The sequence below is a fragment of the Dermacentor albipictus genome, chromosome 1 (genome assembly GCF_038994185.2).
Source record: "Dermacentor albipictus isolate Rhodes 1998 colony chromosome 1, USDA_Dalb.pri_finalv2, whole genome shotgun sequence".
Taxonomy (NCBI): domain Eukaryota; kingdom Metazoa; phylum Arthropoda; class Arachnida; order Ixodida; family Ixodidae; genus Dermacentor; species Dermacentor albipictus.
This window is the reverse complement of record NC_091821.1, coordinates 411,628,452-411,651,016: the sequence shown is the minus strand read 5'-3', so window position 1 is coordinate 411,651,016 and position 22,565 is coordinate 411,628,452. Positions and strand designations below refer to the sequence as shown.

At 44.1% G+C, this 22,565-nt stretch overlaps 2 protein-coding genes across 6 annotated transcripts in view; one reads left to right on the top strand and one right to left on the bottom strand.

The window, feature by feature from the left end:
• Positions 1-22,565, bottom strand: part of LOC135913024 (lipopolysaccharide-induced tumor necrosis factor-alpha factor homolog) — a 541,041-nt gene that overhangs the window by 233,765 nt on the left and 284,711 nt on the right. The gene's annotated exons all lie outside the window — the stretch shown is intronic.
• On the top strand, positions 7,242-21,603 carry LOC139058418 (uncharacterized). Its single transcript, XM_070536759.1, has 5 exons — positions 7,242-7,416; positions 8,873-9,024; positions 12,521-12,588; positions 19,441-19,527; positions 21,385-21,603. The coding sequence occupies exons 1-5, from the start codon at positions 7,279-7,281 to the stop codon at positions 21,519-21,521; spliced, it is 582 nt and encodes a 193-aa protein (XP_070392860.1). The 5' UTR covers positions 7,242-7,278; the 3' UTR covers positions 21,522-21,603.

The following is a 22,565-nucleotide window of genomic DNA, read 5'->3' as shown; positions in this document are numbered from 1 at the left end:
AAGTGGTTTTGGCACGTAAAACCCCAAATATTATATTATTATAAGAAAAAGAAATGGGCATGGGCAGGACATGTAATGAGGAGGGAGGATACCCGTTGGTCATTAAGGGTTACGGACTGGATCCCAAGGGAAGGGAAGCGTAGCAGGGGGCGGCAGAAAGTTAGGTGGGTGGATGAGATTAAGAAGTTTGCAGGGACGGCATGGCCACAATTAGTACATGACCGCGGTTGTTGGAGAAGTATGGGAGTGGCCTTTGCCCTGCAGTGGGCGTAACCAGGCTGCTGCTGCTGCTGCTGCTGCTGCTGCTGCTGCTGATGATGATGATGATGATGATGATGAGACAGTATGAGAGCAGTAGAATCTGTGCATATACTTCCGCGGGCATAACGAAGAATACCGTGCTGGACGTGGATTACTCTGTGCTGAGCATAGTCATTGTTATTCAAAAGTTGGTGGTGTGTTTACGAGTGATTTGTCTTTGCCACGCTCATGAAATCAGCGTTTGGCGGCAGAAAAACTTTACATGACAAAGATTACAATAAGCTTGAAACATGGCACATAACAACATAGAGGATCCGCCGAGAATAAGGTTGTTAATTGAAAGTATCGTCAAAAGTATCGACATCAATGCTAAGCCCACTGTCATAAGGAAAGTGCCACTTTGTTTATACAGTAATGCAAAGAATCCACACGCACAAAGTGCCTAATAGCAGTATGGCAAATGCAGACAAGAATGTAGAGAGAGAGATGGAGAGAGACTTAAAAGAATAAATGAATGACCGGGCAAAAAGAAAACTTCTTGAACTTTGTAGGTGTCATTTAATTATTGAGCTCGTGACATCAGTTGCAAAAGTTTGGCCTCGGAGTCTGTAAATCCAGGAGGGACATTCGCAACGAGTCATCGTCACTTAAACGCATGAAGCAATAAACACACGAACTGCCTCTTCACCTGCAGCATAAATTTTGATTTACGGAACTGAATACAAAACAATCATGTCAGGAGACGAATTTTGGATAATGAGAAATACCCCTCTACAGTCAAAGTCAAGCATGTAGGTGCTTTGAAAATGTAGTACATCCCAACAACAAAAAAAGAAAGTTGACTGTTTTACATAAAGTAAATAAATATAAACATGCTTTGCCAAGGTCATCGGAATGAAATACAGTTAACTTGTAAAAGGTTCTAAAGCTGCGAAAAATGAAAGGTATGAACGAGCATTTGGCCAATCAATTGAGAATAATACGTCTCAAAAGCTATGCATTTTCTCTAAATAAATATAGCCTTCTTAGACAAGGGGAGCCTGAGAATACTAAGGTATCTCCCTGTACGTAGGTTTGATTTTCACAATATGGATTATTATGCCATACAGAAAGAGGATGCGCGCATTAGAAAGAACAAAACGTGAGAACTTCATAATTGCGCACTACCTTTCCTCTAATATCGGAAGTTATATTTACCCTTTCAAACATTGTTATTAAAGTGTTTATCTGCATGCTTCCTCCATAAAAAGACCCCAATCACTGGGGTTTTTAGTGTTCCGCGTATTTGGTGGATGAAATAGCTTATGAAAGAAGCAGGTAACCAAAACAAACAACCAAATAAGATGCCTGTCTTCCCTGCTGGTGAATGCTGCTGTCAAAGTAAATAAGTTCTGAGCCGAAGAAACCCATGAAATCTGCTCTCTGTTTTGTACTCTCTATTCTTGATCATGTGTTTGATATATTTGTGGGCTTTTATGGATTTAGTGTGCGCGTTCGTGACTTCTGAGTTTGAAATCTGGCATTCACGACTATCTTTGTTAGTTCCTCCATAGGAAGACTTGTATTTTGTGAATTTCCAAGTGAATTATTCATGGCCATGCGTACGAACTCCTCAATTGATTTCGCTTTAAATTTCACTCTTATCCTTGTGAAGTTCCCATTGTTTTTTTTTTCACATAGAAGAGCAGTAGCCGATTACTCTTATATGCGACAATACCATTTCAGTACACATATTAAACAAAAATTTGCTAGGAAAATTTCCAGTAAGAAATTTTAAACAAGCTTGGATTTGTTTTATTCTGTTGTTGAGAATCATATTTTCTCCTAGATTGACAATACTGTTGTCGCTAAGATTTCAAGGTATGTTGATGGCTTTCTTGCTGTACTGAAATGTTTGAAGCCTGAGAGAAGTGCCAGCTCTGCTGTTAAAAGTGTTCTGCGTGTTCTTGAATAGTGCGTGGTAGGACTAGTTCACACTTGAGTTGCCAATTGATGGCCGCCTGCAATGCTTAGATATTCATATCATTCTAAATGATAGCTCAATTTCTTCGCTGTACGCTCCTAGGAGCAAAAAGCCCTTGCTTGACTGCCGTTCGGCGCACTAGAAGTTAGTTAAAACAAGCATAGCTACTAACTGCCTGGTAGCTGCTCTCGTTAAATCTTGTGTGCACCAGGTTTTCTGTAACGTTCAGCAACAAGCGAGCCCTTTATGTAGGGCCGGGTATCCCGATGGTACCTTAGTGTCAATCACTGAGAGGTTCATTGAAGGCGTAACAGCTGGCCCGGCAGTATCTCGATGCAATATGGTAATTCGCAGTGGGCGCCCTGTGGCTTTGCCTTATACGTACGCAGCGTCTCACAACGCCTAATAAAGGTGGCGAACAAGTGCGGTGTAAGTGTTGTGGTTTCAGCGCAAGTAAAGATCGCAAGAATGTGCAGGTTGGTAAAAAACGGCGGGAGCCATGGTACAAGCACTAAAGAGCATGTCACACGCTTTGTTAAGTGCAATATAGGATGGTATGCAAAATTCAACATCCCTGTGTGAAGTGTTATATTGGACAAGCGAGCACGTGCCTGGATGACCAGCTTAGGGAGCACAGGAACGCTGTAACCACTTTAGCAAACGCTGGCCACTTGGCTGACCACTAACGATGATGTAATCGTAAATGCTCTCCGTGTTTTTATAACACACAAGCGCTCAGACGGTTCGCTAGGTAGTTAGATCAGGACATGTTCCAAACATTTTGTATTTCAAAAGCTGCTGATGAATGCGTAAGTGCTCCATCATTGGCACTCACTGATAAAGAAGTGCAGTGGCGGCGTAGAGGTAGAGCATCCGCCTCGCGTGCAACAGGACCGTGGTTCGGATCCCGATGCCGCGAATTTTCTACCAGATTAAAAAAAAATCCGCGCGTTGATAAAATTGCATAAACAGGCCTGGAGTGCCTGATACCGGTGAACAGAACCGGTAACACCCACCCTCACCAGAGCAGGATTGGCCACCCTGGTGCAGCACTTGCCCACAACCTCCTATATGAATACAACAATCAAACCCTGTCCCTCAGTCCCCGGCAGCTGCGAAGCATCTGACCACTGCGGTGGTCAGACCTGTGATACAGCAGAGGGTGCTAAGTATCCCTGGGTCCGGACAGGCCGCCATCGGAATCTGAACCTGGCAACGTTTAATGCTAGAACGTTATCTAGTGAGGCGAGTCCTAGCAGTGCTATTGGAGGAATTAGAGGGCAGTAAATGGGATATTATAGGGCTCAGTGAAGTTAGGAGGACAATAGAAGAGTATACAGTAATAAAAAGCGGGCACGCCCTGTGCTACGGGGGCTTAGCGGAGAGACTATAACCATGAGTCGCATTCCGGAAAAATAAGAATATAGCTGGTAACATACAGAAATTCTATAGCATTAACGAGAGGGTGGCACGTCTTGTACAAATTGAAGGACGTACAGGTGTTCACCCCTACATCCAGTCATGAGGACCAGCATGTCGAAAGCTTCTATGAAGACGTGGTATCGGCGATGGGTAAACTCAAAACAAAATACACTATACTGATGGGCGAGTTGAATGCCAGGGTAGGCAAGAAGCAGGATGGAGACAAGTCAGTAGGGGAATATGGCATAGGCTCTAGGAATAGCAGGGGAGTTATTAGTAGAGTTTGCAGAATATAATAATATACGGATAATGAATACCTTCTTCCGCAAGCGGGATATCCGAAAGCGGACGTGGAGGAACCTGAATGGCAAGACTTGAAAGGAAATATACGTTATACTCTGCCCTAACCCTGGCATCATACAAGATGCGGACGTGCTCAGCAAGGTGCGCCGCAGTGACCATAGGATGGGAAGAATTCGAATTAGCCTAGACTTGAGGAGCGAACTGAAGAAGCTGGCACATACGAAGACTATCAATGAGTTAGCGGAAAGAGAGAAAATAGAAAATTCCGGATCAAGCTACAGAACAGGTATTCGGCTTTAACTCAGCAAGAAAACCTTAGTGTTGAAGCAATGAACGACAATCTTGTGGATATCATTAAGGAGTGCGCAATAGAAGTCGGCGGTAACTACGTTCGACACGATACCAATAAGCTATCGCAGGAGACGAAAGATCTGATCAAGAAACGCTAATGTATGAAACCCTCTAACCCTACAGCTAGAATAGCACTGGCAGAACTTTCCAAGTTAATCAACAAGCGTAAGACAGCTGACATAAGGAAGTATAATATGGACAGAATTGAAGATGCTCTCAGGAAAGGAGGAAACCTAAAAGCGGTCAAGAAGAAACTAGGGATAGGCAAGAATCAGATGTATGCCTTAAGAGACAAAGCCGGCAATATCCTTTTCTATAATGGATGAGATAGTTGAAGTGGCTGAGGAGTTCTATAGAGATTTATACAGTACCAGTAGCACCCACGACGATGATGTGAGAGAGAATAGTCTACAGGAACTTGAAATCCCACAAGTAACGCCTGAAGAAGTAAAGAACGCCTTGGGAGCTTTGCAAAGGGGGAAGGCAGCTGGGGATGATCAGCTAACAGCAGATTTGTTGAAGGATGGTGGGCACATTGTTGCAGAAAAACTGACCACCCTGTATACATCATGCCTCATGACCTCGAGCGTATCGGAATCTTAGAATTACGTTAACACAATCCTAATCCATAAGAAAGGGGATGCCAAAGACTTGAAAAATTATGGACCGATCAGCTTACTGTCCATTGCCTACAAAGTATTTACTAAGGTAATCGCAAATAGAATCAGGAACACCTTAGACTTCTGTCAACCAAAGGACCAGGCAGGATACGGTAAAGGCTACTCAACAATAGAGCATACTCACCCTATCAATCAGGTGATAGAGAAAGTGCGGAATATAACGAACCCTTATATATAGCTTTCACTGATTACGAGAAAGCGTTTGATTCAGTTGAAACCTCGCCAGTCATGCAGGCATTACGGAATCAGGGTGTGGACGAGCCGTATGTAATATACTGAATGAAAGCCACCGTAGTCTTCCATAAAGAAAGCAACAAAATCCCGATAAAGAAAGGCGTCAGGCAGGGAGATATGATCTCTCCAATGCTATTCACAGTGCGTTTGCAGGAGGTATTCAGAGACCTGGATCGGTAAGAATTCGGGTTGAGAGTTAATGGTGAGAACCTTAGTAGCTTGCGATTCGCTGATTATATTGCCTTGCTTAGTAACTCAAGGGAGCAATTGCAATGCATGCTCACTGACATGGAGAGGCAAAGCAGAAGGGTGAATCTAAAAATTAACTTGCAGAAAACTAAAGTCTTTTTAACAACAGAACAGCAGTTTACGATAGGTAGCGAGGCAATGGAAGTGGTAAGGGGATACATCTACGTAGGGCAGGCAGTGACCGTGGATCCGGATCATGAGACTGAAATAACCAGAGGAATGAGAATTGGCTGGGGTACGCTTGGCAGGCATTCTCAGATCTTGAACAGCACGTTGCCAATATCCCTCAAGAGAAATGTGTATAACAGCTGTGTCTTACCAGTACTAACGTACGGAGTAGAAACCTGGAGGGTTAAGAAAAGGGTTCTACTTAAATTGAGAACGATGCAACGAGCTATGGAAATAAGAATGATGGGGGTAACATTGAGGGACAAGAAAAGAGGAGATAGGGTGAGGGAACAAACGGAACTTAAAGACATCTTAGTTGAAATCAAGAAAAAGAAATGGGCATGTGCAGGACATGTAATGAGAAGGGAAGATAACCGATGGTCATTAAGGGTTACGGACTAGATTCCAAGGGAAGGGAAGTGTAGCAGGGGGCGGCAGAAAGTTAGGTGGGCGGATTAGATTAAGAAGTTAGCAGGGACAACATGGCCACAATTAGTACATAATCGCGGTATTTGGAGAATTATGGGAGAGGCCTTCGCCCTGCAGTGGGCGTTACAAGGCTGATGATGATGATGGTGATAAAGAAGTGTCTTAGCTGGAGAAGAAATTATTATAGGCTTTCCCATAGCTTGTCATCTGCGCTTTTCCTTTTTATTGGGCCCATAGTTGCCTCCTACGTGGTGCATTCGTTTATGGTTCTGTCTGCGCATTTATTTGAGCATACGGTGGTCCTTTGCACGTTAAAATTTCTGGAGTTTCACTTGCCAAAACCAAGATTGCATGACGAGGCTAGCGGTAGTGGATACCTCTGGAAATTTGGACTTCTTGGATTCTTGAGGTGCATCTAAGTGTAACGATACGGGTGTTTTCGTATTAGGCCCCCTCGAAATGAGGCTGCCGTGGCCGGAATACATGTTTTCATGCATAAAGCATGCTAGTTGATGTCTAGCGCTCTGTCCTGTGCCACCTTGTTTTTTTCTGTAGTCTTGTTCGAGCTAGTAACCATGTCACAGCAAATGCATCAGCACCAACTAGCCCAACTTTCTCCGTGAATTAGCAATGACAGCCGACAACTGTCAAATGGTGCAACCACCATTTTCCATCACCGTCCAGTTGTGAGCTTTGGCTATGCTTTTTTCTTTATTGCGATGCAACAGTTCCCCCCTTGCACGTATGTTTGACCAGTAAGCTTGTTTGACCAATCAAATGAAACAGATAGCAGCACGTGTTACACACATTGCACAATGCTTTTTCTCATATCCATGACGCAACTTTCACTTACCTCTGTAGTTCGTATGTCACTCATTCTCCACTGTAAGCAGTTATGGCGGGAATCTGCTGAATCCAAGTGCATGCTTCAAATATGGCAGACGGCTAATTAAACCAAATGCTGTATCAAGCGCACAGGAATAAAGCAGCAAAAAGACAGGAGACATAGAAGGAAACTATAGAATAAATTATCACTCTGATGTCTAGTAGACACATGAGAAATTGAGCGCTTGTAATTGAAACTGTACCTGTTGCTCAAGCTATCACGCAGAAAGAAGGAAAACGCTTGGCTGTGGAAATATATAACTACTTGAACTCATTCAAGCGGAGAGAACTTGGTCATTGTTTGTTCGCCAGCCAAGCGAAATTGCTAAAGGAATGCGCATTCATTGTCGAAACATGCAGTCGCTGTTTTATTGTGTCTTAGTTATATTTTCAGCATTATTGCTTGAAGTGCCTATGGCTTCAGGCAAAGCCAAACACCAACTGAACCATGATGTCACGGATGCATTCAAGGTACGTAGGCAAGAAATCGGGCTACGGTAAGACTTTAGGATATCAACAGTAAACTGACCGTCTGTACTCGAATTAGTGAGCTGAATAAACCGAAGCATAGATTTTGTTTTTGTTTGTGCCTTCCCATTTTTCTTAACAATCCTTATAGTCAAGGGTAAAACACTGCGAGCAGTCCGTTACCCACAGGCCCTGCATTTCTAATCGAAATGCTTATTGATTTTATTTCCTTTCTAGAAATGCCTGCAACTAAGCGTTTAGCTATATTGATCAATTCACACGACTATAATGAACAGTGAACAAGTTGCAAGTCCTCCGGCGTAATTGATCAATGGTGAAAGGCAGTACTGACAAGTAATTCCATACTAAAATTTAACGTTAGTAATATAATTTATGCTGGAAAATACGCGCTCTTAAAAATGGACGCTTTAAGGTTACGGATGCTGTGAATTCGGTCCCGTCCTGCAGAACAAGCTTCAAATACCAGATAATTTCCCATTAAAAGCACAGGACGCGCAGACACTCCCGTACTTTATGCCCGGAAGTAGCGCCAAAAGAGCGGAAGGATTATGAAGTGGAGAAAGCATGCCGAAAATAGGGAGCACTTCCACCAATGAGTTTTTTAAAGTGCACAGTGGCTCTAAGTTATTTAGTTAGAGGTTAGACACCCGAATTATATTTGTGGCCCGTGGTCCTATGAACTGCATTAAAACATGACTATAATGCAGATCCTGCCAATAAATCTGTGAAAGCATAAGTTTATGAGCAATGAAAGGTAATGAATATTGAAGTACCAGCTTTGTATACTATAAAGCAAGTAGGTGTTCGGCTGTTCAGTGTTCGGTTAGGTGATCGACTGACTATTTAGGAAGTCTCAGTACAAGAGCAAATATACTATGAAAGTGAATTCTGTGACTCGTTGAAAATAACAAGTTAGTTTGCATGACCAGGAGACGAACAAACCGAAATTTTCAGGGCCATTCATGGCAAATAAAGGAACTGAACTCGAATTTCGGGCGAAATAACGCAGGACATTCACCGTCCAAACATGCGCTTCTATGTGGAAGCGAAAGATCCTGTTCCCTGCATATACTGCTAGGAACCGCTGAGTGGAACTCATACCTTCATTCCCTGTCATGAGGTAGACGGTAATGGAGAACATTAGATGGATACAGCTATCCACATGCTATACCACTACGCGAGGCCTAAGCACTTTACGAGTACTCGCAAGTAGTTTTTACGTTGTATCTACATTTCTGGACATTAGCAGGGGAGAAAAACGCAGTTGAGATCTGTAAGAATAAACATTTAAATATTTTTAAAGCTCCGAGTAACATATCGAACACAGTTTGGTACAAGGCCTCTGCATAGCTGCTCTGTCACAAAATATAGAATATTCTTACTACTAGTACTCGCACATTCGGTTCAATGGCGCATTTGTCTTCGCTTGATATTGCAGATGTTTGAAGTCTTCGCTTACGCTATTGCCGCGTTTGATGCGGATGACGATGGAGATCTGGACTGTGCGATGATGGTGCGGCAACAGCTCGATGAGAAGCAGAAGACTGCTACTTACGTATTTGTGCTAGCGCCCGTGAACGGACGTCAACCGTGAGTTCACATAGGGTGCAAATGGCAACCACCTTGAATGGTTATGTGGTAGTGGTGCATGTAGCGAATAAAATTGTGGGAGAGAAGGTTTGTGAGATTCAACAACAAAAAGTAGGTGAGTTCGAAAAAAAATTCCAATAAAATTGAATTGCCATACCAGAAAAACTACTTCCGCATATCGGATGAAATAATTATTTGCAATTCTAAATTGAAAAATGTAGGTTCAGTGAATGCTTTTAGGCAACCAAAGGCTTATTTACTTTATCTTATACATTTATTGTCTTTATCAACTAAACACCACCTGCGCTGTAAAGCTTGCAAACGAGAAAAAAAGGTAATGTACTCGTATTTTGTGCTCCACAAAATAAGAATAATGAAACAAAAGGAATGCCAGCAACCAGATTAATACAGTAGAGCTTAGTGCTCGGTGAAAGGACTAAGCAATAATATAGCGCCACATATCGTTTTAAAGGAATTGAAGCATAGTCACGCTGACCAAAGGATAAATTGTTAGGCCTAAATCGAGACAGACCATTCGTAGAGTGCCTAATTTCCGACATGAATATTGAAAAAACGTAACTATAGTGCTTAAGTTATTTCCTCCGTGTGCCCAGGAACTGGTGCGCCTGCACAACAACTGCCTTGCTTGTGCAATAGAATCATTCGGGAGAGTTCGCACTCTGGTCAGTCTTTCTTCCTCTAGACTGGAAAAAGTTCTGTTGTCTCCTTTAGCACTTCAACGCAGCGAGTATGCGACAAACCTGAATCGTGAATTCAGCAATTTAATGCAGCAAAGACAGTAAAAGTATTAGATATGTATTACAGGATTTTAATATTCGCACGTCGCTAAAGTCTGCCAGCAATGAAATTACTTGTTAATTTTATTGAAATGTAGCAATAGCAGCTGACAGTTTCGCCGAAGGCTATAAGCATTGAACGTGGTAGGAAGGTAAATATTTGCGATGAAGGCTTCTCGGAACGCTGGCCTTATGGGTGGGGTTGCCCTTGGTCCACCTCGACTGTGTACGAGAAGGGCCGAAGGAAAGATCTCGGTCTTTGTCATTGCCTGAAGGAAAGATTGCATATACGCGTATTTAGTTTGACGTTTACTGTCTGTTTCGCTAAGAACAGTATATATCGGTGGTCGTAGCGCCTCCTTACACAGCTGCGCGTCACGTGACCATGTGACGTCACGCCAGACCGAGAGACGGGGCTCGCGGCATCGATGGTGGAGGCGAAGCCTTGCGTGCCGCTGCTGCGCCGCTACCGAGAGACGTCACTCGCTGGTGTGACGTCACGCTAGGAGGATAAATGAGGCTACAGCTCGGCTCCTCGCACTGGTCGGCGCGCTGCCTTGCGCTATGTCGGACGATGTATAGCCATAAGTTTAACAAAGGGCAACCATGTCCACACCATCAGCCGAACCAAGGTGCAGCCAAATGTATTGCTGTATAGGCTTAACCAAGCTAAGCCTTCAGCCAATTTTTTTTGGTCGATTAACACAACCAAATACTTGCACGTTCCGCCGTCAAGCTCCCGATTTAGCCATTCGCGACAACCTGCTTCATAGACGCCATTAAAACCCTGAAAGGCGCCAGTGGTTGTGAGTAGTATCTCGCAGTCTGCGTTCTGAGATATGCGCAACTTTCCAAGTCGATTCGCAGTACGCACACTCGGGAGTTTTCAAAACGCACCAGCACCTTCTACAGTGGTACTTGTTGCGAGGTATGTACAGCTATGTTAAGAAGTTCCTTCGCTCTTGCCCCGATTGTCAGCGCGTGAAATTTTCGCCCCGTCTCTCGCCAGCCATTTTGCAGCCTTTACCTTGCCCTATCCGGCTGTTTGGGAGCGTCGGCATCAATTTGTATGGGCCCGTTCCTCTGAATTCGACTGAAAACTGCTGGAACATTGCAGCAGTGGACCACCTCACGCGATACGCAAATACTGCCGCCCTAGCTCCCGTCAGCTACAGCGCGCGATGTCGCCTCCTTCTTGCTTCTTCGTTTCCCCCTGCGTCATGCATCACCTCGAGAAATGCTCAGCGATCGCGTACGTGTCTTCCTATCTGAAGTAGTTGAAGCCATTCTTAAAGAGTGCCACGTTGTTCATCGTACACCTACGCCTTACCATCCTCCAGTCACTGGCCTTACGGAACGCTTCAATCGTACGCTCGGCGACATTTTTGCCATGTATGACGCCTCCGACCACACAAATTGGGACGTCATTTTGCCATTCATGACCTACGCGTACAACACCGCTACTCAGAGTAACACCGGCCTTTCACCCTTTTTGTTACTGCACGTCGGCACCCGTCGTACACCACCGACACAATTCTACTATACCGGCCGGATACAATTGAATGTGCTCCAATTTCTGCCACGGCAAGACATGCTGAAGAGTACCATGATCTCGCTCGGCAATTAGCTCCATTGACCAAGAGCGCCAGAAGAGCACTCGCGGTGACACCGCTTCTCTGCCCACCTTTTTTCCTTGAGTGCTTGTATGGTTCACGGCTCTTTCCGCTGCACCTGGCCTCTTATCAAAACTGCTACCCAAGTATGAAGGACCCTATCATGTCGTCGAACACGCATCCCCCATCAACTACGTCATCGAACCCATTGAACCGTCTTTGGACATGAGTTCTTGGTCGGGAAACGCTGCTCGGGCTGGCAGTGGGTGCCCTAAAAAAGTTGGTCCCAAACGCCGCTGACTGTTAAACGCTTCTACAGCGCAATAAAAATATGTTGAATAGCGGCTCAAGAAAAAAAAATGTGCAAAGTGATTTTCGCTACCCATTTAACAGTTCAGTTTGCGGTGTGTAAATTTGACGCCACCAAATTGAGGTGGGGAGCAGTTATTTAGTTTTCTTTCATGTTTCCCGCAGCATTTTCTACAAAATCAATGGGTATTCTTGTTATTTTCGACATATTTACTCGTTCGAGAATGTTACTTGCTTGAAAAGCTGCAACAAATATCGACTCTAAATTCCATGTTGATCATTCTTCAATAAAAACAAAGAAGGATCATTGAAATCGTGTGCCAAAGATGTTCGCAAAATAAAAAAAATAATCTGAAGATTCCTTCGAGGAGCCTGGTCTACGCATATCAAGAACTCCGAGTGAACTGTGACTGAGATCAGGTCATCTCAGTACCTGCGATTCAGCCATTTTTATTTGGTACAGTTATATTTCCTAGTTTCAGCATTACCGGGCAAGCACTACGATTGAAGGTAATAAAATCCAAATTTTATCCTACATTTCCAGCCCCTGTTATATAAAATATAATGAAGCTGTACGTTTTTTCGCAGAGTAGATCGGGTCTTGATTCAACACATTTGAGCCCTGGTGGCGTTATTTCCCACAATGTCCGTAAATTGGCTAAAAACTTTAAAATTGCATTTTTTTCTTTTTGCATCATGCTCCTAAGAGCTTTGTCACCCTAAATATGCAAACCCAAGATCTTTGCCTAAAATAAAACAAATTTGGATATGTTTCAGAGAGAACCACACCTACTATGTAAAGGAAGGATCAACAACTGACAAACCTGTGTTCACGGTGGATGACGGTAAATATGAAATGAACAGTAATATACGACCACGAATATTTTGCATGAACTGGAGTAACCTAGAAAGTGTGGTGCTCGAAATTGCTAATGCCATCTTCACCACTTGGAAATGATCTCAGCATAGTGCAGGATGTAGACGTGTTAGGTAAGGTAACGTGCAGTGATCATAGGTTAGTCAAGTCTAGTCAAGTCCCCAATATGAAGAAAGAAAGAGTAAAATTTGTCAAGAACAAACAGGACACCCTAGATGCAGTAAACGCAAAAGCAGACAAATTTCGGCTGGTACTTGCGAACAAATATTCACGCTTAGAACATAGGGATGAAGATGGCACATAGATACTGAATGAAATCGTAACTACACTGCCTTCTGAAGTAGCAATTGAAGAAGGAGGCAAGGCGCTAAGGGGACCTGTAGATAAGCTCTCCCAAGAAATCAAGAACGTAATAAGAAACAACAAAGATTTAAAGTATCCAAGTTAAGAGATGAGATAGAATTCACGTTACTAACAAAACTGATCAACAAATACAAAGTTAGCGGTATTCAAAATTAAAACGTAAGAAAGACTTTGGAAGCAGTAAAACATGGACGCGGCAAGAAATTAGTGGGAAGAAAACTTTGCATAGGAGAAGCCTAGATGCATGCACTGAATCACAAGCAGGGCCATATCATCAGCAATTTCGAAGATATAGCAGAAGCAGCGGAAGAATTCTATACTGACCTCTACAGTGCGCAGAGCAGCCATGATACCTCCATTCGAAGTAGTAGTGAACAGGTTACAGATGATTCATCAATAGCTAGCGATGATGTTAGGAGGGCCTTGCAAGAGATGAAAGGGGGAAAAGCGGCAGGATAATATGGAATAACAGTCGATTTAATCAAAGATGGAGGAGACACCGCGCTAGGAAAGCTTGCGCCCACATACACGAGATGTCTCAGGACTTCAAGTGTTGCACAGAACTGTAAGAATGACAAAATTAAACTAATCCATAAAAAGGGTGACGTTAAAGAACTGAGAAATGACAGAGCCATTAGCTTTCTTTTAGTATTGTATAAGATATTTCCCAAGATAATTTCCAACAGAATAAGGACAACACTTTGCATTGGTCAACCAAGCGAACAGGCTGGCTTCATGAATGGATACTCTACAATGGATCACATGCCTGTCATCAATCAGGAAATAGAGAAATCTACACATTACAATCAGTCTCTTTATATGGCTTTCATTGAAAATGAAAAGGCATTTGATTCAGTAGAGATAACAGGAGTCATAGAGACATTCCGTAATAAAGGAGTATAGGAGACTTTCGTAAATATCTTGAAAAATATCTACAAAGAATCCACAGCTACTTTAATTCCCCGCAAGAAAAGTAAAAAGACACCTTTAATGAAGAGGGTCAGACAAGGAGACACAATTTCTATAATGCTATTCACTGCATGCATGGAAGAAGTATTTAAGCTATTAAACTCTGAAAGCTTCGGAGTGAGGATCAACGGCGAATATCTCAGCTACCTTCGGTTTGCAGATGACGTTGTTCCGTTCAGCAACACTAGGGAAGAGTTATAAAAAATGAATGCGGAACTTAACAGAACTAGTGTAAAATTAGGTTTCGAGATTATTATGCACACGGGAAAGATAATGATCAATAACTTGTCAAGGGAGCAAGAGTTCAGGATCGCCTGTCAGCCTCTAGAGTTTTTGAAGGAAGACATTTACCTAGGTCATTTACTCAGGAAAAAGAAATTTACTGAAGAATAAAAATTGGTTGGAGAGCATTCTGCAGACATTGTCAGATCCTGACTTAACCCATTGAGAGTCGACTCCGTAAATATACGGCGCCGCGAACAGGTCCGAAAATGGTCGACGCCGTATATTTACGGCGCCGTCTGTACGTTTAAAACGCGCGCTAATTTCCTAACTTTTTCTTGCCTGGCATGTGGTGCTACTATGTGGGAATACATGAAATTTTTTTCTCGCGTCTCTCTCTTTCAGTTTTCGTTCTATACTTTTTTCTTGCTCCGGCGCGTCTGCTACCGCTCGCGCATTGGCGCGCTCGCGGGCGCGCGGCGGTTAGTTTCGGTTTTGTTCCGCACGCGGTTTCGGCTTCTTTTGCTCGCAAAACTGATGGCTATCTCGCTCTTGTCACTCAATGGGTGACCGCCTGTAACCCGCTCGGTTGTTGCTCACAGGGCTCCGCATACGAAGGATGCCGCCGTGCATGCGTTTCCTTTTTTGGCCCTTTATTCCGAAGTTGCCTCCCACGTCTGTTCAGGGAAGCAGTACCCAGAGGAGGTGCCATGTCTGCGCCAACACCACTCGGCAGCAAAAATATCGCGAGGACACAAGCTACATGCGCGCTGAGTGCAACAAACCGCTCTGCGTGGAGCCATGCTTCAAGAACTACCACACGCTGAAGAAGTATTAGTGCAAAAGGAACATTTGAGACTTGCAAAAAATTTTCGTGTGCGCATTCTTCTTGTGTATTTTTCTCGTGTGCACATTGTGTATAACAATGCGCCAATTTTTTTAAAAATCTTATAACTTTATTTGCTATTTTTTATTGTTTTTCATGAATAAACAGTCCATATATGCCAACGCCAAAAATTTTTTTCTCACTTTACGGTCACCCTAGAAAAATTACAGTAATTTTTTTTCAAAATAGCTCCCTCTGAAGAATTTAAATGTGCAATAAAAAAATCGACCCTGAGTGGTCGCACGTGGCGAAAAAAATCGACCCTCAAAGGGTTAAAGCTTACCATAATCATTGAAAAGAAAGCTGTACATTGCATGTCAATGCATTCTATTGGTGCAGACATATCGGTCAGAAACTTGGAGACTGACAAAAAAGCACGAAAACAAGTTAAGGACCTCACAAAGAGCGTTGGAACGAAGAATGTTAGGCGTAATGTTAAGAGACAGTAAAATAGCGATGTGGATCAGAGAACAAACAGGGATAGCTAATATTTTAATAGACATTAAGAGAACAAATGGAGCTGGGCAGACCACGTAATGCGAAGGTTCGATAACCGGTGGACCACTAGGGTTACATAATGGGTGCCGCGAGATGGGAAGCGCAGTTGAGGGCCACAGAAGAATTGTGGGAAAACGTGGTTGTGGTCTATTAGGCAGCGCTAGTTTCCTATTTCGAAGTGAGCCGCTCCCACGTTAGGACGGAAAGGCCAATTCTGCCGGACACTTCGCGGGCCTCTTGGACACCCATGGCTGTTCTTCGAATGTGAGACTGCGTAGATCTGTGTCCCACCGCTGTCCAGTGTTGTCCTTGTCGCGGCGTAACGTGGAGCAACGCGAAAGCGTATGACTAAGGTCTATGGTGCCGTTACATTTATCGCATGTTGTCGCATGTTGGCTCGTCTATTTAACATGAAAGTCGCGTCAACGAACGAGCATTCTTCCGCCTGATTTTTAGCTTTCTCCAGAAGGGCTTTTGCTCTGGTGTGCCTTCACCCACATCATGAATGGGGTGAACATTCCTTGTAACAGGCATGACCTTGAGATGCTTCCGCAAATCTTTGGGGAATTTCTCTAGGGTAATTATGTATTACTGTAATTGGTATAACAGTTCGTCTGAGGATTTGTCTTTCTAATCACTTGATGGAAAGTCTAATGAACTGGGGTCTTTCTTGTGTCTTGGCTATTTCCTCCACTGTATAGCGCAGCCCTACTTGCTTGAGTCTTTCAGTTTCCGTGTACATAAGCAGCCCAAGAGTTACCTTGATAACCTTCCTTAAAAATGCATTGAGTTTGTCTCTTTCGGATCTCTGCCGCTCGTGCACGGCTGCTGACACAGGCGAAGTGACATAGAACAAGGACTTGAACTAGTCTAACGACGCTGTCTTCTGCAAGTCCATGTCGGCGATTAAGTATTCTTTTGGTGAACCTGAATTAAATTATCAAATTTCCAGGCACAAGTTTGAATCAATGGACGCAAGACATATGTAATTGGAGATCGCAGGGAGAGGCCTTCGTTGCGGCAATGGACATAAAATAGGCTGATGCTGCTGCTGATGATGATGAACGACAAAAACGCACCCTAATGGATACAAATATTTAATAATCGCTGTAGAAAGGATACTTCACATAAAGGTCTATATTTCTAGGCATTTGACTCCATGGTACTACATGTCATCTGTTGTTGCGCAGCTATTGAGCGATATGATTTTTACTGCAAAGCATTTAAGGGGAGCTCCGTAACCGTTTTTGTGCAGTGGTGGTGAAGGCCGATGACGTCGCGCGGTGGGGTGTTCCACATCACGTGTCAATGAAAGAATAGGCAGAAGCATAGCTTGCTTCGCGCAGCAGATTTGCTTCGGCAATAATCATCAAGAGTTTTAGATATGGGCGACCTTGCCTACACCTCAGACAGACAGACAGCACCTTTGCGCAGTTAATCTGAGCCAGTAAACCGTAACTTCTGTTTCGCGCGTCGTGTTTCACCGCCTCCCCGTTAGAGGTTAGCTAGGGGGAGCTGAAATCGAGAATTATTTATTTATTTACGCAATAGCGTTAAGCGGCCCATGTCGTAACAAATGCGGCGGCGGCGTCGGCGTCCACCGTCGACCGTTGTTTGGGTAAAAATCATTCCGAATCATGCAAACCCAAGCACACTTACCCAACCACGCAGACAAAGCACAAAGAAGTTACTGAAATAATTGAAATTCTCAAACTAAAATGCGTGAGAAAAATCTTAAAGTATGACTGACACGCAATCTAGAGACGTCGTATCGTCGGATTGTAATTTGAATATATGAGAAACCGTAATTCTGTTGCGCAGCAACTCAAACACAAACATCTTGCCAGCGTTTCTACCATTTAAAGACCGGCCACGGCGTCCGAGATTTGCGCCCGCCAGCGCGTGCAAATCTTGGAGGGCACGGAGCAGCGCGCCCGATTCCTTGCAACACATCCCGGCGGCGCTCGCCTCCGCTTCATCAAGGCCCACAGAAGAGGCAGTGTTTCTACTAGAAAGCTCGTCTTCGCGCATAGCGTTCGCCGCTAGCGTTTTCCGGTAAAAATTTCGTTTACGTAAGGTGCAGTTGCATGGCTATGGTGTTAGGCTGCTGAGCACAAGGTCACGTGATCTAATACCGGCCACGGCGACCGTATTTCGATGGGGATGAAATGCGAAAACACCCGTGTACTTAGATTTAAGTGCACGTTAAGGAACCCCAGGTGGTCGAAATTTCCGGAGTTCTCCACTTCGGCGTGCCTCATAATCGGAAAGTGGTTTTGGCGTGTAAAACCCCATATTTTAATTAAATAATCCATTTAGGCTGCAGTTGCAGAGAAACGTGAGAAGCAGTCAGGGATCTCTGAATGCTATCGCGTTCCACTCTTAAAGGGGAATATTTTTTGTTTCTTCAAAATTTTTGGTGTTCCCAGAGAGCAATTTTCCGTTGCTCCTTTTTCTTAAACCAGTGTACATTCATTGTTGGAGGCTTACACAAACAGAGCATATGCCATCCCTTCTTTTAACTTGCTTCTCATCACCAAGCATCAACGAGTTCATTGATCAAAGATCCACGAGATTAGCTGGGCAGCGCGTGGGCGAGCGTCTCAATCCGCGCTTTCTTCTACTCACTGAACGTCGCAGCCCCGACGCCATAGCAGTAGTCTTCCTGGCGGATGTGCTTGCTGCACAGCCGAGTTGTAACCGGTGGCTCCTTGCCGGTTCTACGTTTCGCGATCCAAGCTCAACGAGGCTTCTCGTCCTGTGGGTACGTGTGAAAACTGACACAGGGCTCCGTGTCGTACGTCCGGCACTCTGGCACCGAATAGTAGCCTACCATGCTGAACGCCTCCAAAGGCCGCCAATACCTGTTATAGTGCTTTCGAATGCTGTCAAGCAGACACCCGAAGCGAAAAAACCTCCCCACTTGAGCAGAACCCCAGCGCAGGGGGGATTTGCAACTTTTGTTTTCACCTTGCTTCGGCGCTTCCCAAGCGGTCGACGCAGCCGCTGTGTCCACGTGATCCCTCACACCTCCTGATCCTTCGCCGTCGGCAGCGCCGGCTTTTCCAGCGGTGGACCTTTTCCCCAACAGCAACACACACTCAGACGCAGACGCGTGCGCACATATATGTAGAAAATAAGAGCCAATGTTGGAAGGATATATAAGCGGCGGTATTTATGCGCGGTAACTTAAAACCCTTGCTGCGTCCGTTTAATTGACATTTACGATAAACAAAAGAAAATGAGGTGTATACCGGTATTATATGTAATTGTGATTATGTTCAGGTTTACTAGACGAAGTGTGGTTCACAATGACCAGTGGACGCCCCTACAGGTCCCCCTAAGGAATGTTCTATAAATATACTGCATGAGCAAAACTCGTGATTATTAGTCAGCACAATATTATAGGGGTATTTTCCAGTGAAACATACACTAACTTGCGAAAAGTTTTGACCCTGCTGCCTGCATGTGCCAGTTACCTGCAAGATGAATAAATGCTTCTTAATGAACTTCCGAGTTAATGCCCAGCAGTATTGTATATGGGAGAATAGCGCGCCTGTTCGATGCAGAAAAAGGGTCAATCAAGTTCAATACTTGTAAAAAATTCCGTTTTTTTTACATCCGCACTGGTCCTAATCATAGTTCCAAATCATCGCGTCAAGTCGCTCAATTCCTGAAGATGAACACATAATTCGAGGACAAAATCCGCAAAGCTTTTGTTTGAATCGCTTATTGAATGCTGGCTCGTCGCCTTCGCTAATAACGTGTCTGGTATCAGGCTGGCCGAAACTTGCTCTTACGAACAATGATTTCGAAAAAAGTCATTGCGAATATCAGCAGAGATTCGCAATTCTTTTCATGTTATCTTTCTGTTGTTTTCAGGTGCCAATGGTGAGGAAACGGTGTATTTTATATATACCAACTATAAAAATTGCGTCGTAGCTGACTTCCCGTTCAAGAACAGACAAAGTAAGAACCTGTATTTACCTAGGCTAATAGGCACATGTTGTTCATTGTTCAGGAGGGAGCATGTAGAGGCGACATACCATAGTACACAATTTCCTTACAATAACTTGAAGCCAACAGACTACGACCTCAACGAGATGTACTAATTGGTCTAAGTGACTTGTAGAGTTATTTACGGGGTGATGATTCAATATCACGAAGGACTTCGCCTTCCTAACAATGAAAAACAGATGCAGTTTCGACCGAGAGTCGAAATATTGATTGTTATAGTGAAATATTACAGAGTCGTTCGAAGTAAGATCAGTTGATTTATTAATTGCTTAAGGTGCTATAAACGTTCGCTTATTAACTAAATGAACGAGCACGCTGTCACGCGCGAATACATCTCTATAGACGACCACTGGCCCGCTAGCGTGGTGATCAGCAGCAGCAGTGGCGAGCAAATTTTCTTTCGTGTTGCCTCCCACTTCAATGCAAACTAGACGCATCATAACTCGCCGCATACGAAGCTATCAGCCACTTCGTGCCGCTAAGCCTTCGAAGCCATCGCAGACAGCCTCCAAGGTATTGTTAGGACATCCGCGCTCTTCCGCCGCAGCCAAAATGGAAAGGGAGATGCGCAAGAGGCTGCCCCCTTCCTCCCCTCTCTTATCGCGCACACGTCTACCTAATCCCACGTCATCTCACGCACGCACGTGAGCTGATCGCACACGCTTCCCGCATTCTTCCCTTGCGGGTGCGGGAAGACGCTGCCACAGGAAGCCACCATCCTTTTCGGGTGACGCTCGCAAGCGCTCCTTCGCACATGCAGCATGCGGCGCGCACTCGTGATGTTATCGCACTTGAACTTCATAAGGAACCTCACGACGACACCGATGCTGACGGCGGAGAGACTTCCGGAGTGAGCGTAGCAAGAAAAGGTGAATAACACGGAAGAAAGTACATTTTGCCGCCGCTGGAAACAAATACCAGAATCTACTCACGACGATGGCAGCCCTCCGCTAATCGTGTCCCTGCGTCAACTTATTGGGGTACTTTCTCTTCATGTATATATAACATGTAATAGTATGCTGCTGCTTCGACGGCTAGGCAGTCCAATAAAAACAAGGGCGATGGAATAGGGAACATTGTTCATGCCACACGCATCGCCTAGAACGTGACATTTCTAAGGGGCAACACCATTGACAATAAACTGTTGTGTGCTGCCTTCAGGCATCGTCACTGTCACAGTCAGAATGTTTGCTGTAATGTGCAAGAGTAAGAGGTAGCAAACGGCTCTATTTCGATTAACTAAATTGTCTAGCCAGTAGAAAATAAACTCTGCAAAAGAATAGCGTAAATTTTCTACAAAGGTGGGACTAGTACAATAAAAATGTGCACTTTCTAATGGCCTGACCTCGAAATATTCCAGTTAAGACGTGATCTAGCTGTGAAGTTTGCCCATTATCTACAAAATATGTGTAACCAGCTTGACGAGCCCATGGGTTACAACTGCATATGCAGTTGTCGACAACATATTCAGATATTATAAGATCATTTCAGAATCCACTTACTCACATTATGCATCCCAAACAGCAACAACATAAAAACAGTGCAGCTTATACATAATCCCATGCTGTTATGTAATGACATGACCGAATCCTGCAGGCAATGGATAAATATACGTAACAGGGACGTAAGAGAGGGAGAGAAGTAATAAGAGACAGGCAGGTGAGGGGTTGTATGAAAATCCAAGGGAACAACGTGTTATATACATACTTCATATGCGCGTGTCGTCACGACGTCATTTATTTAGACCTTCTTTTTTCCCTTACGTTCGATCAGCACTCAGAGCGTGAACAACTTTTGCATTTTTTGCAGGCTGTGGTCTATGGGTCACCAAAGATGTGTTGCACAGTTTCCCGCAGGAATGCATTGACCAATTCCAGGACAACTGCGACAGGGCAGTTCTTGTGTTCGACGACGAAACGTGCAAGGCTGTGTTCGACTATATCTAGAGCGCTTGTCATTCGCATGTATTTTCACGAGCGTTCGGTCATTAGTACCGCATAATAAATTTCCCCTTCAGAGAAAACTAAACAGGTTCGCCAAACATTTTTCTCTTATCCGTGTACCCCTTCTCCCATCATAGCATCCGCTCCCTCAAAAACAAAAAAAAAAAAAAAAAGGTGACACGCATAGTCAACCTGCTCTTAGCAACTAAAGGATGCGAAGCTTGTTTGAGTTAGCGAGTTAGCAGCAGTAGTGGATGAATGGAGCCCAACCACGTTGGCTCTGGCTGTTACCTACCTGCGTCGCGAGGACGAAGGCCATTAAGGATGAGAAGAATGCTGATGAGAGGTACACGAGACTGTAATGTGACACATAACTATATTTAAGGCTTTGGGCCTTCGTGCCACTGTGGCACATTCATTCTGGAGGATTACCCGAAAGCGGGCACACATAGAGTGGCCAGCGTTCTATATAAGAAGATGTAAAAAAAAAAACGAAAGGCAATTTCGTGAGTTCGTGGGAATAACCGAAGAGTTGGTGTGCGTCGTGACCTCATTTCGTATATACTTGGAGTGACGTGAAAATTCGGGCTTCCATGATACCATGAAAATACGAGCGTGAAGCGAGCGCGGATACAACGCTGTGCACGTTGTACAATGCCACGGACGAAGGTCGATCTATAGGAGTCCCTGCACGTCAGAGAAAAGGCAATAAAAACACGAAAATGAGCGAAACTGAATAAATAGTTCCTTAATAATCCATTAGATGGCGGTAGCTGTCCAAGCGCGCTCTCAGAGCGGTAAAATACGAAATTGCAGCCATAGATAGGTGCGTACAGGAAAGGGTGCGAGGCCAGCTTATGCACACACGAAAGAAGTATTAAACGGATGGCGGAATTAGTTTTCGTGTAGCGAATACACCTCATTTGTACTTTATAACTAACATGTGAAAACATGCCTATAGTGATTTTCTCGTTACAGTTAGTACGTAAGAGATATCTGGGATCCAAAGAGCTGTGTTCGTGTGCCTATAGTGCCGTGTCACAAATT

Excerpts from the sequence above, each read along its gene's own strand:
- LOC139058418 (XM_070536759.1), top strand. The coding sequence starts at position 7,279 with ATGCGCATTCATTGTCGAAACATGCAGTCGCTGTTTTATTGTGTCTTA. Across the intron at positions 9,025-12,520 it reads CCCGTGAACGGACGTCAACC|AGAGAACCACACCTACTATG; the intron begins GTGAGTTCACAT and ends GATATGTTTCAG. Across the intron at positions 12,589-19,440 it reads TGTGTTCACGGTGGATGACG|GTGCCAATGGTGAGGAAACG; the intron begins GTAAATATGAAA and ends TGTTGTTTTCAG.